The sequence below is a fragment of the Podarcis muralis genome, chromosome 12 (genome assembly GCF_964188315.1).
Source record: "Podarcis muralis chromosome 12, rPodMur119.hap1.1, whole genome shotgun sequence".
NCBI classification, from domain to species: Eukaryota; Metazoa; Chordata; class Lepidosauria; order Squamata; family Lacertidae; genus Podarcis; species Podarcis muralis.
Window position 1 is genome coordinate 22891989 of NC_135666.1, and position 18492 is coordinate 22910480.

General features: G+C 44.6%; 1 protein-coding gene across 1 annotated transcript in view; it reads right to left on the reverse strand.

Annotated features, from left to right (window-relative positions):
- Window positions 1-18492, reverse strand: part of KIAA1217 (KIAA1217 ortholog) — a 295639-nt gene that overhangs the window by 160443 nt on the left and 116704 nt on the right. Inside the window, 1 exon segment of the mRNA XM_028751294.2 lies at window positions 17950-18227. Within this exon segment, the coding sequence (XP_028607127.2) occupies window positions 17950-18227 (278 nt within the window).

An 18492-nucleotide genomic window follows, 5' to 3' on the forward strand; every position in this document is an offset into this window, starting at 1 on the left:
ATAAGTGTGATCAGATCCATGCGCGCAAATTTATTACATGACAGAGAGGAACCATGCAAGCAATTTGTGCATCATTCAGTTGTGAAATGGGCAATGGATTCCTTGCATCAAGCCTCCAATTTGACTAGATGGTTTTCAAGGCCGCTTCCAACTCTGATTTGGAAGATACTCCAAAGATCATCTAGTCCATCAAAGCACAACAAGAGCCCTGCTGGATTTGGCCAATGGCTCATCTAGTCCAGCACTGTATTCTCACAATGGATGACTAGATGGGCACAGAAGGCATGAAAGCACAACAGGATTCTCCCAACTTGTGATTCCCAGCAGCTGAGCTTCAGAGGCATCATGCCTCCCTACCAGCCATTGTGGCCGGTACCATGTTTCTGCCCCACGGTAGCGCCAACTACCCTTCAGTTTCCCACAGATCTAGTCATGCAACTGAGATCACAAAATGTCTGAAGCAGGGATCAGGTGCAGTGTCTCTAAGAGGTGCCAACAGAGCAATAGCTGATAACGTAAGCAGCTGATAACTGCTCTTCAGCCTCTAATTGACTTCAGCAGGACTATATCAGTGTCAACAGTTTGTGAAATTGTCCCTTAGGGGCAAAACAATGGTTTTTATATCCATTAAAACGCCTTCATCTCAGTAAGATGCATCAGCTTCTTTAAAATCCTCACTGAAAGGAAAGCCTATGAAGAAGAATATAGGGTTAGTGTAAGATTAACTGGGTTGCTGACCGGTCCTTTGCTGGGCAGAGGAAGCGATTTATTATTTCGATCTCAGTCTTCTGCAGACAAAGTCAGAAATTTACAACAAAATAAACAAAGCTGCATTCCTAGAATATAATAGAAAACAACAAATCACATTAAAGCGAACAATTCAAATATAGTATATAAAAGCAGCTTTGAAAAGAGGCTGAGGCAGTAACGTTATTAATCAGACATTGCCTGGGTTCACACAGCACACTAACTCAGCCATTGCCAACCTGGTGCTCTCTAGATGTTTTAGACCATGGGTCGGCAAACTAAGGCCTGGGGGCCGGATCCAGCCCAATTGCCTTCTGGATACGGCCCGCGGACGGTCAGGGAATCGCTGCGTGGATCGCCATTCCCTCCCCCCTTCCACACACACACACCGCGGCGCCGCCTCCTCCCTCCCTCCTCCTGGCTTCTCCCTGCCCTGCCTAGAGGAGGTAGGGAGCTGGGCTTTATTGAGCCGCGGTTGGTCGAGCGCCATTTTAAGCAGCCCCTCTCCAGAGCCAGCCCTTTCGCGCCGCTCATCGTCCCGCTGCCGCTGCCAGCCCCTGCCAATCGCAAGGCACAGGCAAGCAGCCACCAGGGCTCGTCCACTGCTGTGGAGAGGGGAGGGGAGAGTCGGGGGGCTTCTTTTCAAAATATAGTCCAGCCCCCCACAAGGTCTGACGGAAGTGGACCGGCTCCCTGCGCAGATGCCGAAAATCACAGGTGTGCATGCAATCCGGCCCAGCCCAGGCAAGATAAACCTTGCTGCCCCCTGCTCTAACATATCAGGAATGCAGAAGCAGCAGCAAAGCACACAGCAATTGTATTGGAAGAAGAGAGATGTGAAGTAATGCAAATGGTGTTCTAGCACGCCCCAACCATAAGACAATTAAGTCCAGGTTCTAAAAATACCTAGTTGCAACCATTGTGCTATCACATTGCAGCAAAGCATCTTTGGTTTGTTCACTACACATGGCCTGTTTTTCAATATTACCGAAGGGGTTTTAACCACTGGACCCATATTACCAAACTGAGCTCAGTGAGAGCTTTTCTCTTATGCTCCGCTGCAGAAGCAGGCAATTTGTACAGCATGATACAAACATAATAGGAGTCAAAGATTGGCAGCCGATTTGCATATTCTGTTTGCACATCATTAACATAATTTACATGAACAAGTTGGCCTTGAAGTCCCATCTCAACAGCTGCAAAAAATGAAGAACCAGTCCCATGATATCAATTTGCTTTCTGGTAGCTGAGCCTTTCAAAAGGCTCCCAGAGGGATAGGTTAGTCTGTGGCAGCACGAATAACAAAGCATCTTGTGGCACCACAAAACACTAAGAGATTTATTGTGACATCCCCTGCAGTGAGCTATAGTTGACTTTGTCAGGTGTATGCATTCTGGTGGTGCTGTCAGTCTCCTCGTCAGAATCCTGAGGGCTAGAAACTCACTTTCAAGGAAGTGAAAGCTGTGCTTTTTCCTGGAACCCAACAGACTGCTAACAGGCAACCCTGGGCTTATATTCCCCTGCAAGGCTAAATAAATGAACAGTGTCATATTGAAGCAGCCTCAAAATCCTTTAATTCTGATTTGTTTATTAGTTATGTTTAAAGATCCAAACATTGGGGAGCCTGGCAATTCAAGTCAGGACCATAACACTGGCACAACCTCCCCCTGGCTCTGCAAGTGTGGACAAATAGACAGGTAAATTGCAGGCACACCTGCTAGCATACAACGTATTGCCAGCATTGTTGCAACTAATAAGGCAGTTGCAACAGCTCTCACCCTGAGAACAAGGAACTGCAGGCTCATCGCTGCTCAACAAAAGGCTTCTGGGACTCCTCTCCCCACCATACATAGAGAAATCACTGATCAATGCATGATAGCTTAGACAAGCAGTCATTCAACTTGAGGTATGGCAGTGCAGGGGGACCAGTGCAGCACCCCATAGTGCTCAGGGACGCGGACTTATAAAAAATATTGGGGGGGCCCGGGAAAGCTCATGAATAATAAATAAGCTCATGAATATGCAAATAAAGTGGCGCCGCCTCCTCGTGAGCGAATAGGGGAGAGCGTGCTGCGCCTAGCCCCATGGAGTCGGCGCCTATGAGAGAGCCAGAGAGAGAGAGAGAGAGAGAGAGCCCGAGAGAGAGCGAGAGAGAGAGAGAGCGCAGCCAAGCCCCCTTCACCGCCTGCCCCCCCCGCCAGCCCCCTCTCCCCTCCTCCCTAGGCGGCAGCTCCGCCATGACCACAAACGGCGGCGGCAGCAGCAGCAGCCGCGCGCGGCCCGGGCTCCCCTCGCCGGCCGCGGGAGCCAAGGCGTGCGATAATTTGCTTAAATTATGTCAGCGGCGCCCGGCAGAGCAGCCCTCTCGGCCACGGCAGCCCGGCTCTCCCAGCCCCCGGGGGCCGCCCTCCTCCCTCGCGCACCCGCAGCGTTCCCGCCCGGGGAGGCGGCGCCCCCAGGAGAGGCGGCAGCAGCAGCCGCGCGCGGCCCGGGCTCCCCTCGCCGGCCGCGGGAGCCAAGGCGCGCGATAATTTTCTTAATTATTGGGGGGCTTTTGAGGGGGCTCGGGCCCCCTCAGGCCCCATGGGGTCGGCGCCTATGATAGTGCTTCACAACTCAGAAGGGTTGTGAATAGGTCCCTTTGCAAGTACAACAGCTCCCTAAGGCAAAATAATGTGATGAAATAAATCGGCAGGTGGCAGGTGATGCAAGGATCAAACAGGAGCCTTGCAAGTTGGACACCAATTTCCTACTGCAGGAGTGGCTAGCCTGCAGCATGTGGGTCCTATCCAGTTAAAAAAGAAAAGTTAGAAATTGGATCAGCAGTGCTAGAACTACTGCAATAAACTCCATATCTGAGTGCAGCTTAAATCTCTCCAATGCTCAGAGCTGGGATTCTAGATAGCAGGAGATGTATCTTTGTAAGGGCCACATAATGTTAATTCCACATTTGCAAGGAACTGAATGTACTTTCTGGAACCCCTGGCCCATTAATATTATACAGGAACCTTCTGTGGTCTTAACCACTGAGCCTAGGGCTTGCCGATCAGAAGGTCGGCAGTTCAAATCCCCACCATAGGGTGAGCTCCCGTTGCTCGGTCCCAGCCCCTGCCAACCTAGCAGTTCGAAAGCACGTCAAAGTGCAAGTAGATAAATAGGTACCACTCCGGCGGGAAGGTAAACAGTGTTTCTGTGAGCTGCTCTGGTTCACCAGAATTGGCTGGCCACATGACCCGGAAAAAACTGTCTGCGGACAAACGTTGGCTCCCTCGGCCAATAAAAAGAGATGAGCGCCGCAACCCCAGGGTCATCCGCAACTGGACTTTACTGTCAGGGGTCCTTTCCCTTTTTTACCCAGACATATCACGTTAATATGTAATTGCATTGTGTATATTTGCTTTAAAGCTGCTGGCTTTATTTCTATTTTGATCAATTTTATGTCAACTTCTTTTTAACGTTTGTTTTTAATGGGCTTTTGTTGTTGATTATTATGCACTATATAAATCTTGTTAAATATTCATAACCCATCAGAATGGTTGCAATAATGTCATTTGCTTCATCTGAAAGTTCCCCACCCCCCATGATGTATTAAACAATGTTGAATTGCAGGCACAACTTGAAGTCCTATAAAACAACCACAGTCACACCACTAAATGTAGTTTTGTTGACAGCCTTTTCTATATTAGAGGGCAGATGTGCTTCCTGGCCCTAGGAGACAGGCATCTCAACCCCAATCAACAGCTGTTAACACATGTTGCCTTTTTATTTGTTGTTTTTTTTTAAAGAAAAACCATGACAAGCAACAATTTTTTGGGGGGGGGGCAACAACTAGGGAAGCTCTTTAAAAATTATTTAGTGTGACATAAACCCCGTCAGAAAAGAATCCACAGCAAAAGCATAAAGGACACAGACTCGCATTAAGCAGCTGTGTGTTATTTAAAGATTCTTTCAAAAGAGCAGTAATGGGGGTATTTGCTCAAATATGCAGAGATGTTCCTAACATGCATTTTAAAGCTGTACAGTGAGTTGCAATTGTCAAATAACTGCATTTATACCCCCACTATATCACAATCAGATGTTTAAGGGTTTTTTATGTTAAAAATACAGCTTTTTTCGACGCAGAAGCTAAGGCACATCTTTCCTTTTCTTATTGCATTACCAGCTCAGCGCTGCTGAAATAAGTCAGTTAATGACATTAACATAGCTATTTATGTAACCCCCTTTTTTAAAGCAATGCTTATTCTAACTCATTGTAATCAGAGTCAAATATTTGTTCCTTCTGTGAGTAATTTATTACTAATTACAACAGATGGGTAGATGACATTAGCAGGCACTAAAAATAGCACTGCTCTAAAATAAATAAAGTTGAAGGGTAATGTTTGCAAACCTCTGTGAGAATTTAATGTGGGCTTACAAGTTGCTAGATCCAGCATATAGCTGTGAGGTGGAATCTGGCTGCTGACCAGACAGTCTCCCCATGCCTAGCAAGTTGAATCTTACCCACAGTGCTAAGATTACCATCAGTGAGGTGCTGCCACTACATCCAAGCTGTCAACTTACTTTGCCTAATAATAGGGCCGGCCCTGCTCATTGCAGGGTTTTTAAAACTCACCATGTAACAGCTTCCATTTCCCTTCCAATGGGAAAGAAAGCAAATCCCAAGGGGTGGTCTGGAGAGCAAGAGTAGGCCCACAGTGTCCGAAGGGCCACAGAACATAAGGGTGGGGGCCCACAGGTTGCCCACCACTGGTGTGAGGGTCAAAGTGTTGGACTGGAACCAGAGTTCAAATCCCCTCTCGACTACAAAGTTCAATGGGTGATCTTGACCCAGTCATTATTATCTCCCTGCCTCCCAGGACTGTTCAAAAGGGGAGCCATGCATGCCATCCTTCTTAGAAAATGGGTGGGATAAAAAAAATCTGTCTAGGTTACTAGTACAGCTGTCTTTGAAAATAGTATATTCATATAATAAGCTAAAATATGTTCAAGCCTCATTCTGCCACACAGAGCCACTTTCTTCTTCCCTTTGCACAAATGAGCAAGCAAACCTGGAATCCTTCAGTTAACTATGGTCTCCCATTCTGCCCACACTGGGAAGCTATGGTGAATGACTTCAAATCAAGGAAGGATATGAAGCCAATTTTAAACCAGGGCTTGTTCTGAAGCAGTTCAGTTGTAATGGGACATGAAGTTAACTGAGGACTTCCGGGTTCATTTGCCAGCTTACACAATGAGGTTGCATTCAGGGGGATGAAGCGCAATCACATAAAGCCAAGATATGATCCTCAGAACACACCCAATCAACAGCTAGAGTTACAAACAATTAAATGGGCCTGCCTGTGTATTAGCTATGCATGATGACAAAAGCACACATCCCCTTTGTAGGCGAAATGGTTTGCTCAAAAACTGACGTATGCCTTGCTTTGACAACACAGCCGTAGCTAGTAAGACACAATGCGACAGTAGGTTCCCAACCTCTAGGTGGTAGGAAGCAGAGCTAAAGTGGGGTGGGTTGTTGTTGTTTTTTACAAATTACTGGTGAATTGGATTGTGAATTAAGAGGAATGAACCAAAGAAAGACCACACACAAATTGTAAACAGCGTCTCTCTCCCAAGTGCAAATAAATGGAGGCACATCAAAGAACACAGCCCCTTGTTGTTTGATGCACCCAGATGCAAAATGCCCTAGTCATGGATTTTGCTAAATTGGTGCAATTTCAGGAGGAAGTGTAGGCTGAGGATATAGGAGCCAAGAGGATCTACACTACAAAACAGTGCTGCGCTCACAGGCAATGACGGCCGGGTCTTCTTCCCCCATCTGTTGTGCTGTTTCAGCAAATGCATTCACCAAAGACAAAAGAAACAGAAAAGGCTTTCAGCTAGAGATTTGCTTGTGTTATTTACTTTTGATCCCCTAAACAGATCTCTGCAAAGGGGGTTTAAACCTCAAGGATTAAAATTAGATGGAACTAACTGACCAGGTGTGTCCGGCTCAGCCAGCTTTTGTCCAGAAAGGCACATGAATTAAAAGTGCCTCAATACACTCACTGGTCAGAGAATTACACACAATTGCATTGGGCATTATCAATGTAAAGACATCACCCATTACTGAAATTCCCCATTCTAAGCCCAGGGGAAGTGCTGCCTGCACCAACTCAGTTAAACAAACATGCTGCGTGTGAGGTTCAGGGAGAGCAAATGATTTTCTGCCGCCACAGTATCTTTGCAGGTGCAGAAGCGATTACTTAGGAGGGGCAGCCTGCTTCAAGGAACAAAATCTTATTTATGGGCTTCTCTCCTTTTAAAGGTTCCTATTAACAAAGATTACAGGCCTGCCCACCCTACATTTGAGATCAAAGCTTGCTTCAATATCTGTTTTTCAGATGGGCATGTTCAACGGTCATTTGCCAAGGGACTCTTGGAAGTCAGTGTTTAACCCGCCCTGCCCCAAGGAACCTTGTCCATGTGCCTTTCTGTGGCTCATTCTACCATCAGTTCACAAACAATACCAATGATGCCTAGAACATGCTCCTGTGATGCCTACACACTGTAGGGGAGACTAGTTAATAGTGGGCAAGCTTACCTTCTGAAAAGCTCATTTCCAAATATCTTCTTGTAAAACAAACAAACAAACAAACAAATAAACAAACAAACCCTGATAAGCTTCTGAGGAAACTACTGAATGTTCTGAAAACACAGGTAGTTGCTCTACACCAGGTCAGACTATTACTCCATCTAGTCCTGTACTATCAGTGGCTCTACATAGTCTCTGGAAGAGGTCTTCTAACCTGAGAGATACCAGGCCTTGAACCTTCTGTATGAAAAGCATGTGCTCAACCTACTATGGTACCTCCTCCAAACCAATGAACCTGGGACCTTCTACATTTGAAGCATGTGTTCTACCATACAGATATGGCACCCCCCCAAAAAACCCACACACACCGTAGCATGAAGGCAGGGTTAAAGGAACCTGTAGTCCTCCAGATGCTGTTGGACAACAATTCCCATCAACCTCAGCCAGCGTGACTCATGATCAGGAATGATGGGGATTGTAGCCCAACAACGTTTAAAGCAGCCTGTCCCAATCTTGGATGCCAATTCCCATCTCCCCCAGACAGCAGGGCCAACGGTCAAGGATAGTGGAAGCTGTAGTCCAGCAACATCTGGAGACCCAAAGCTGGTAAAGCCTGATACAGTGGTACCTCGGGTTAAGTACTTAATTCGTTCTGGAGGTCCGTTCTTAACCTGAAACTGTTCTTAACCTGAAGCACCACTAATGGGGCCTCCTGCTGCCGCTGCGCCGCCAGAGCACGATTTCTGTTCTTATCCTGAAGCAAAGTTCTTAACCTGAAGCACTATTTCTGGGTTAGTGGAGTGTGTAACCTGAAGCGTATGTAACCTGAAGTGTATGTAAACCGAGGTACCACTGTATAAGAGAGCCACAGGTTCCTCACCTATGTTTTCAGTGTAAAAAAGGAATAAGGCTTATAGTGACCATCGCATCAGTATGGCTCTCTGAAAACACTCCACAGCAAGTGTCAGCTTTGTTTTGGCAGTCCCCCCCCCACACACACACACACCAAGAATCATAAAAATGAGTCTTGCATCTCTGATCAGGCAGAAGAGGACAAAACACAGATTGAGAACAAATTCAATACTAGGTTTGGTGAGACCAAGAAGCAGACTAGAATGTGGCGGACAATGCCCCATGACAACTGCAGTGTTTTTGAAGCATTGTGACCCCAATGAAAACACACCCAACCTGCTGAAGATTGGCTGGTTGGTGCAAAAGCAGAACAAATGAGCTACATCCATTTTCCTTTGCACTTTTCTTGCACTTGAATCCCTTTCTCCTTGGCATTAAAACATGCCTAGATAAGCTCTTGGCAGTGACTCCATAGTTTCTCAGTCCAGGACTTGTAGATGACTTGTCTCAGACAATGTTGCAAGAAAACAAATACAGAGGAGTAGCTGCTGCTATCGGAAGCAACTGAACAAAGCCCAGTCAAGGATTGCAACATGGCCAGGTAAAGTCTTACACACAGATATGAGTGAATGCCAGGAGGATGTTCTGAAACAGTTCATTTCAGACGCCTCCCCTTCAGAAAGCAGCTAGCTCTGGAGAACTTTGGAAACAGACTCTGGGGCAGTGCAAGGGTCTGTGATCAGGAACAGTTCAAGCAAGAGGCCATGCCGCCTGGCATGCAGATGTGATGACGTGCAGATGCAGATGGCATGCAGATATGTCTAAAGAGGTTCTTTGGACTGATTGCTCATGGTTCTAAAATTGCAAAGCAACTATTCTGAGAGAAAGAACACACAGCACTGTTTCATAAATAAAAAAATCAAAGCAGTGAACTGCCTTCACCTTGATAAGGAAATGAGCTTGGCAAACTGAACCAATCCTTTCTATCCCTGCCTGATCACTGATGCCTTGGGGGGAGTCACTGTTAGTGGTCCTCCGTGGCTCAGATGCGTGGCTCTCCTATCCACCAGGAACTGTTTAGTATTGTGTTTTATGGAACTCCCTTCCAGTCGAGGTCAGATAAGTCACTTCCCTACTGAACTTCCAGCACCTACTGAAGACATTTCTTTTATTATTCCAACAGGCATTCCAGCTGAAGTCTGATTTTATCATTTTAATTTATTGTTATTCTTTGCATTTTATATTTGTAAATGCTTAGAGACTATTATACATAAGTGGTATATAAATTATTTAAATAAAAACAACAACTTACTTTAAAAAACAGAAAACAGATGACAACTGCAGACCTAATTCTAGGTGGCATGAAAGCTAGAGCAAGACTAGGAAAACAAAAGGAAGCCCAGTTCTTAGTGTCCCATTCCCTTGATTTTGATAGTGCTGAACAAATGGGCCCTGACCTGCAGATTGCTTAGGGAACCGGCCCTTGCGTTAGGCAAAGTGAGGCAACTGACTCAGCTAGGAGGTGCACTTGGGAAGCGCTTCACCTGGGGACAAATGTACCACTTCAAGACCTGAACTGCACTTCCAGCCATTCCACTGGAACATGAAATGCATTTTTCTGTGCATAGAAATGCGCTCCATCCCTAAAGGTTCCCTACAATGCCACTATCCGCAGTCATAATGATAGGTACTCACTAGTTAAATATGCATCAATTCAGAACACATAAGATATTCTTGCTGCAATCAAATGCCATTTTCCTACATATGGTTACCAGCCACAAATTTATTCACATAATATTAACATTGACTCGTTTTTCTTCATATCCCCCCTTCTAGTCTTCCACTTCATCAACCACAATCAGCATAATTAATGCAAATATGCTGGTTTATTTGACACATTGTTCAATATGACATATTTCAATATTAAACACATAACGATTCAGATCCTTTTCCAACACACACACACACACACACAAAGCAGGCTTGAAATTAAGTCTATAAATTCCCATTAATAACTAATAGTGGCAATTTATCCATGACTGTCAAGTCAAAAGCACTAGACAAAAAAAAATGGGGTTAAAAAAGAGCTTAAAATAAATTTTCATTTGTTTCCAATTATTTTGTTAGTGTTCTGCACTGCTAAATTTACTTCTGTTCATATATATATATATAAATGAACAGCAAATGATGAGAGCTCTTTATACATCTCAGGGTTTTGTATGGTTTGGGCTGGAAGCATAGAAACTTGTTTTGAACATTCCCCAGGTATTCTGCCATGCCTCCATCCTTCGTTTACATTTCACAGGTGTCTTTAAATTGAATCGGTGGCCTTTCATGCTACAAACAACTATTTGCCAGGACACCAGTTACTCATACTTCAACCCTGGCTACACAAACCACTCCCTTTGATGGCCAATCTGGAAGAGTCTGCTCATTTTACTGCAGCAGCAAAAAAAGGAAAACATACTTCAATCCATGTAGCTTCTTCTGCGATGGGAAAGAATTCATTGTGCTCTTCCCCCTCCAAACATTTTCAATCATATAATGGAATTTGTTGCACCCATTCCAAAGTTGCCCTTCCACAAAATAATGTTATAATAATGAATAAGGACCTCTGCAGTTTACATTTTGAAAGGCTGTTTTATCAAAAAAAAAAAAAAAAAAAAAAACCCCAACAACTTGTGATATTAAGTTTGATTCTTAACAGTGAAAGCAGCAACTGTTAGTAAGAAAGGTTCTACCAATAGAACAAATCCATTTTCATTTTCTGGTTTCTCCTCTCTAATACCACAGTCGTATTAAGCATGAGTCACCTAACTTCCTCCTTATTTCACAGCATTCAAAAATCTGCTGATCATTCAAATCAGGGGTGGGGAAAGGAGGGAGGGAGAGAGAGAGAGAGAGAGTGTGTACATCATACCAGAAAACCCCGTTTATTGATTCAGCTCTACTCTCAAGAAAATAACACAGCCAAGTAGATTTCAAACAACTGTATTATAGTCGTCGCAAAGCGAAGGAGGACATTTTTGTTTACCTAATTGCAGGATTCTGGAGGCAAGCCAGGAAATACGCTGGAGAACAGCTCCCAAGATTTCAGTAGTCACCCAAATCTTTAGTTCCGAACAAACTCCCTTACAATCCCAGGCAGGTAAAACGCCTCCCATGTGTCTCCACTGCAATTTATTTAGCCCCCCTTTCACCCCCCTCTCCAAGTGAAACTTTCTCATTTGCATAAAAGCAACTTCCAGCCTATGGGACTTTGAACGGCTACATGTACCCTTAGCTGCCTTAACATGCTTTCCCAAGCATGACATCACAGATCTCCATGGTTACTTAAACCCCACCTGCCTACACAGTAGAGCTAACCTGTCAGATTGAGGCCGCACAATGCAATGGAACTGTTTCCTTCCAAGTAAATGTTTAACAGTCTACTCCTTGGCATGGTGCTGATCTACTACAAAGCAGGTTTATAAAAAAATACAGAACACATGTTGATTTGGCTTTTGAAGGCGAACAAACTGTGGGAGTATATGACGGGTCTTTTCTAATAACTGTGGAGCAACAAAATGTGACCTGCCCAACAGTGCAGAAAGAAACAACCTGCAAGGGTGCACACACCCAAAAAACTGTTGTGTTGAAGACCCAGGCCTTGTAAGGTTTTGCTAATACAGTTTCTGCACGTTCATTGTTTCCCTTTGCAACAATTTTCTTTTCTTTTCTTTTTTTTAAAAAGAACCCATAATGCCCTTTGGGCAGCACAACCTGTAAAACTGGTTTCTCCTGGAGACTTTCTCTCTCTTCTCCCCCCCCCCCCCCCCGCATTTTATTTGGCAGGAATTCAGCTATTTTTTAACAGCCTTCCACCGCTGCTGCGTGCATTATTTGAATCTCACAGCAGATTCCTCCTCCTCTGCTTCAGCTGCACTGCCCCCTCGCTAACCGCCATTGCTCTCTCGAAGGACAGAGAACAATGAGAAAGAGCGGTGCAACTCTGTGGACCTACCTGCAACGCAGGGAACTTGACACACCACCTTCAGAAGCTGCCCCTCCAAAACTTCGGAGACCTTTAGGAATTACACACACACACACACACCACGTTTTCTTTATGTCTCTCTTCCTTCTTTTCAGTAAACGGCGGGTCTCATTCGCGAGTCATTCCGGACTTCCCTGGTCAAAGCATGCTGAAAGTTTCATTTTCCATCTCACCAGCGGTGCGGGGGGTGGGGGGGGTGGAGTGGAGAGACACACACACAGCACCTTCCTCCACTCCGGTCCGGCACCAGCTTCTGGAGTTGTGACAAGCTTCCTACTATTCCTTTCAGAAAGATCTGAGAAGTTCTGCCTTAGTTTCCGGGGGAATTGTTTAGCAATAAGAGCCACACCTGTCAGAGTGCATTGTCTGTATCATAACAGTGCCTGGGGGTTGATGTTTAGATAAAGGTTCTTCCACTGGGTGCTGACATGCCTATTAGAAGCACTTTTCTGCTTCATGCTAGGTTGATATCTAGATGGTCATACGGGGAGCTTCCCTGCACGCAGCAAGGTTTACGGGGATCCCTTCCCAAAGGCAGCAAGACACACACCCTCCACCTGACATAGAGGATCTCTGGGAACAGCCTCTGATGCAAACTGATGACCTGACAGTGGAGGAAGTCCCTGTGACCACAGAGAAGGTCATCTGTGTGCTTATGGGTTCTTTGGATGCAGTCCAAGACCCATTAGGCAGCAAAGCATTCATAAGGTGGAAGAGAAGTTGAAAAACATCAACAGATCATTTCTGTCATTCTACCTGGCTGCTTCCCAGCAGTAAAACAATAGATGTGATTGTGTCCCAATAGAAGGAGAAAGGGGTGGCTTCCCGGATGCTGAGCTCCTTGCGGGGGCCACCCACACAAAGGCAGCAAAGTACACAGATGGGATGGATAAAGCATCCAACTGAGTCATTGGGAACACCATGTTAGGATAAAGCTGATGTCTGGCTGTGGTTATGCTTGGGCTGTCTGCAAACTCATCTTCTCCTCATTTTCATTATTTGAGAGGAAAAAAATACTTTTATTTCTTTAATTAATTCCCACATTGCCACAATGTAGACATTTTTGTACACTTCATTTGGTTGGACACCTTTGGAAAAAGTGAGTACCGTATTTTTCGCTCCATAAGACACACCTAACCATAAGACGCACCTAGTTTTTAGAGGGGGAATGCAAGCAAAAAAATATTCTTTAAAGGGAGCGCTGAGCAGAACCTGTATGCATCCCTGGCTCTGCTCAGTGCTCCCTTTCACGAGCCGTGTGGAGCGTGTGTGCGGCGCTTGCAGGCTTTTCCCCCGAGGAGGGAGAAGGGCAGCCCGTCACTGACAGGCTGCCCTTCTCCCTCCTCAGGGAAAAGCCCCCAAGAGCTGCACATGCGCTCCACACGGCTCTTGGGGGCTTTTCCAGGAGGTGGGGGAAGGGACTGAGGGGCTAAGCCAGAAGCTAGAACAGCAAGAGGGAGTACTGCACAGCGATCCCTCTTGCTGTTCTGGTTTCTGGGATAGCTGTGCAGCCTGCATTCGCTCCATAAGACGCACACACATTTCCCCTTACTTTTTAGGAGGAAAAAGGTGTGTCTTATAGAGTGAAAAATATAGTATTTTGAAGGGTAGCTGCATTTCGATTTGATTTCAGAACTTATGAATTGGGGCATTTCATATTAAAATGCGAACTGAACTAATTCCTCTCCCATCACTACTCTGGGGCATTGTGGGAAATTAAAATGGCAGCCCTCAACAACCTGACATCTTTCGCAGTGCTGTTACCTGTTACTAGCTATCACCACTACCATGTAAACCACCCAGGGTCTACCAATAGAGGGAAGGAGAAGTCTCAGACGGGCCTCCACAGACTTGGAGCCAATTCTCCTTATTAGGTCCTCTTTGTTTTTGAGCTTCCACCCATGCAGAAGCTTATGGGGCAGCCAGCCTTTCCTGCAATCCTGTGGTACTTTAACCTTTGAAGAAGGGCAGACCACACATACACCCATTACCAATTAGCTAGGGATTGTCTGTCACAGGTCTTTACGACCGATGAAGAAGCAGACTTCGCTAATTGTATGACAAGTTTCCATGAAATAGTTTTAAGATGAACAGCTTGTTGTGTATGCTATCTTTAAACACATCTCTGCGTTGATCATGAACCTGGCGAGGGAATGATTCTAGACAAAGGCAACATGTTCTCACCCTCTGAGGAATGATGTTGCTTTAAAGGTTATGCACTTATTATCATACCCGATTCATTTATAAAATGTATAAACATTAGATATTCCTTTCACGCATGCATGTTTTACTCAGAAGTAAGCCCCACTGAATTCAACAGAGCAGCACAATCTTAACCATATCTACTCAGACATAGGTCCTACTGAATTCAACCTTGCTTTACTCCTGAGAAAACGTCGCTCCCTTACATTGCAGTCTTAATAAATTAGCAAGTATGGCACATTTTAAACAAGCAGCAAATGCAGTTACTGCATTCCTTCTGTAATTTATTGGCTTCAGAGGGAGATCAAGTTGCAAAATGTGTAGGGTTGTCTCTGCAATAGTCTGTTCAAACTTGGCTTGCAAGTATCTTGGCCAGTGGAACAAAATATTTACATGACTCAGGAAAGATCTAATCTCACATCTCTTTTTTTAAAAAAAGAAAGCAATTTGTGCATTATCTTTAACTACCACCCTGCATTCTCCACACAGATACTCTAGTTCATTACAAAGATAACAAGCACAATCAATGAAGCAGTCAGGGAAGAGCTTCAAGATTTCAAAGTCAGAGGGGGAAAGAGGGGGGGCGCAAGCAGTACTCAGAGATTTATAGCACTTGGCAGGAAATCAGAGCTCTGAGAGCAGCTCCAACGTCTTATGAGCTGCTGCGGGAAACACCAGTGTTGTACCAGAGTTTCCTGCAGCACAACACGTACATGTGTACATCACACTAGAGAATAGAGATAACTTTAAAGCACCAGGGTATGTGTATCTGGGGAATGCAGAACAAGAAAGCCCTATGTCAGAACATGTGAGCGTACAAAGTGTGCTATTATGAAGTTGATGGTGATTAAAATTTATTAGTCGCTTCTTTTGCAAAAGTAATTCACATGAAAACAAGCATGAAAACAAGGCAGAGAAAAATCTAAAACTCAATTCATATTTTTTTTTCAAAGGCAGGACTACAACTTCCCACCCACAGATAAAAGCCAAAAGCCTGGCGGAAAAGAAATGTTTTTGGCCGGTGCAAAAGAAACATGGACAGAAACTGGCACATTAACCCCTCCCAAGCTGGCTTAAATGCAAATAGCTTTTGCTATGGCCCCAACATTTCTTCTCACCCGCCCTTTATTAGGTTGCTCCTGTTCTGCCTATTTGTGTTTTAGCTTTGCTTTAAATGTTGATCATAATGTCTCTTTGTGTAAACTATATTAGGTGCATTTAGTTGTGAATGTGAACAGAAACAGCTTCTTTATGGCCATTTTCACCAGAAACAGAGCATCTGGGTTTTGCATTTTCGCAGTCTATAATTTAAGTTGTGTCATTCAGAAAATGGCTCTTTGATTAGATAGTAGCTATTTTCAAATTTTGTCTTCCACTTCCTCTCCATCAGTAACATCACTGACAAGTGACACATTCCAGATACAGAGGAATTGTCAAAGTCAGCTGTGGATGTTTATTTGACTTTGCATGCTTTTGAAAGGGTGGGGTAGGAAAATGGAATCCGCCCTCAATCTTAAAATCATTTTGAAGACTTTGTAATGACATAATGTGGGCTGGCCAAGGATCTCAGTACTAAATTTAATTGCAAACCGGACATTTCCACATTCCAGTCGCCACCATGGGCTGCTTAGCCACAGCCAGTAAAAACCCACACAAATTAACAGTAGGGCTGCTAGTTTTAATTATCACACCAGTCATCTTAAGCTTTCGTCAATCAGTTTATGGGGGGCAACCTAACAGAACAATCCAAACTATAGGAAGTCAAGTATAATTTATACTGGTGTAACTTACCCCTATTCTAAACTGCTTTCAGCTAAGCTAACCCAAGCCTGGCAGAGAGAAACCAAGCTTTTAAAACATAATTCGTCTTGGACCACCCTTTTTGTCAGTGTAACTTGTAGGTAATATGATCAAGAAGAAAGAAATTTGGAACAGGGATAACTCTCCTTCTTCCCTGTCCTACCTCTGGCATGCCTCATTAAGGCAGCACCCCTGAAAAAGTTCCAAGAATTTTGCCCTTTCTGAAAAGTCCCTGAATATTCCCCCATATGCCCATTTCAGCAAGGTACAAATTTGTCTTGAAAACCCAGAGTTGAATATTAAGCCCAACTTTGGTTCCAGCCCTTAGCTCCAGCTCCCAGCTTGTCCCTGGCTCCTGCATCCCTCTCGACAGCTGCCTATGGCTTAGCTCTGACAAAGAAGCAGGTTGTGCTTTCATGCCATGTCCTATAACTGCTGAAAAGCAATTGTGTTTAGTCGAGCAAAACTGGTGCCTCAGAACCTGTTAAAATACTTCTGTCACAGCAGGTTGACAAAGGCTCAGATTCAAAGCTCACAACCAACTCATGGATTGCATCCAACCGGTTTTACTCAGAGCAGACCCACTGAACTGAATGAACCAAAGTAATTAATTTCAATGGGTCTACTCTAAGCAAAGGTTAGTTGAATATGACCCTATGATTTGGAACCCAAACCCTGTGCTGAGCTTACAAATCGTGAGGCACATCATGTTTTAGAGAAGGGGAGGCCAATATGATGCCCTTCAGATGTTATGGGCTGCAACTGCAGTCATTCCAGCATTGCAAATGGTCTGGGATGATGGGAGTGTACTTAATTATCTGGGGAACACCATGTTAGCTGCCCATGGCTTAGAAATACCTTTCTGTTCATCACTCCTTCCTTGAGAAGCAGAGGTGGAGCAACAGCCTTCTAATGATGATTTGTCAGTTCAAGTATCACACATCCCTTCATGGTTTGTAAGCTCACTTTCAACAACATCCAGAGAGCACCACACTGGCTACCCCTGACTCAAGATAGTCAGATGGTCTGTAATTTCGTACTAAAGAATTTCAGCCAATAGAAAACACACAATCAGGTGGGTCATGTGTTGGCAGTGGAGCAACTCTTGCTAGGCTATACCATTTCAGACTGCAGAAGCGGCAGGACTGAATATTTGGGTGCTTAGTATTTATAAACCCTAAACCAGGCATAGGCAAACTTGGCCCTCCAGACATTTTTGGGCTACAACTCCCATGATCCCTAGCTAGCAGGACCAGTGGTCAGGGTTGGTGGGAATTGTAGTCCCAAAACATCTGGAGGGCCGAGTTTGCCTATGCCTGCCCTAAACATTACAAAAAAGCAAAGAAACAAACCATTTAAACATGTCAGGGAAAAGGCTAGATTAGAATACTTTTCCCTGACATTGTATGGCCCCTCATACAAAAAACTTCCTGCAGACAAACTCTCTCCTGCTTTCACTCTGAAATGGAACTGCACTGTATGGTTTTCTAAGACCCAGCAATTCCTGTATTTTATCAGTCTGATCTGGCAGCTTTTTACATGTACACAAGCTCCGTATTGATTCCTTGCAAGAATAAGGGCTCCCTGACTAGCTTCAGTATCAGCAGGAGCTCCATGAATTCGTTCCCATTCAGCAGCAAAGCCCACTTGCACAGGAATTCCATGCGTGAATAGATATCCACAAGGGTTTTAGCATCAGAACCAAAGCCACATATGTATACATTTGCTTTGTCTTCCATACCTGATCTCTCAGTCTTTCTTGGTGGCCCATGATCGCAGTGGCATGGTGGGGGTATTTCTGCTTCAGGTGCTCTAGAAAAGCTTCTCTCTTCTTGTCCATATCTGATGCCTGCATTCCCAGAATTTCTCTGGAACTTCGAGGGCCACCTACGGTGTGTCTGCGAGGAATGTTGCGGCCTGCCTTTGCAGAAGCCTGGCTGTTTCCAGAAGCAACAAGTTCCTTAGGCCACAGGTATTCTGCATCGTCTAACGAGGTTGCATGCAAATTGCTTTTCTGGTCTGCAAATCAAAAAGGTGAGATATGATCAAAACAGAATCTCAGCAGTCATGCCTACAGAAGAAGAACAAGGAAGTTTATTTTTCGGTGTGGATGTACATGGTTTTTTAAAAAAACAGCATAGAAGGATATGGTTCTGCTCTGTTTAATGAGGAGAGATGCTATTAGGCTTAACTAAGACAACCACTAAAATTGTAGTTTGCATAAGCTATACAAAACAATGTGAAATGCTGGATGGAAAACGGATCAATAAGCAAACCATGTCCT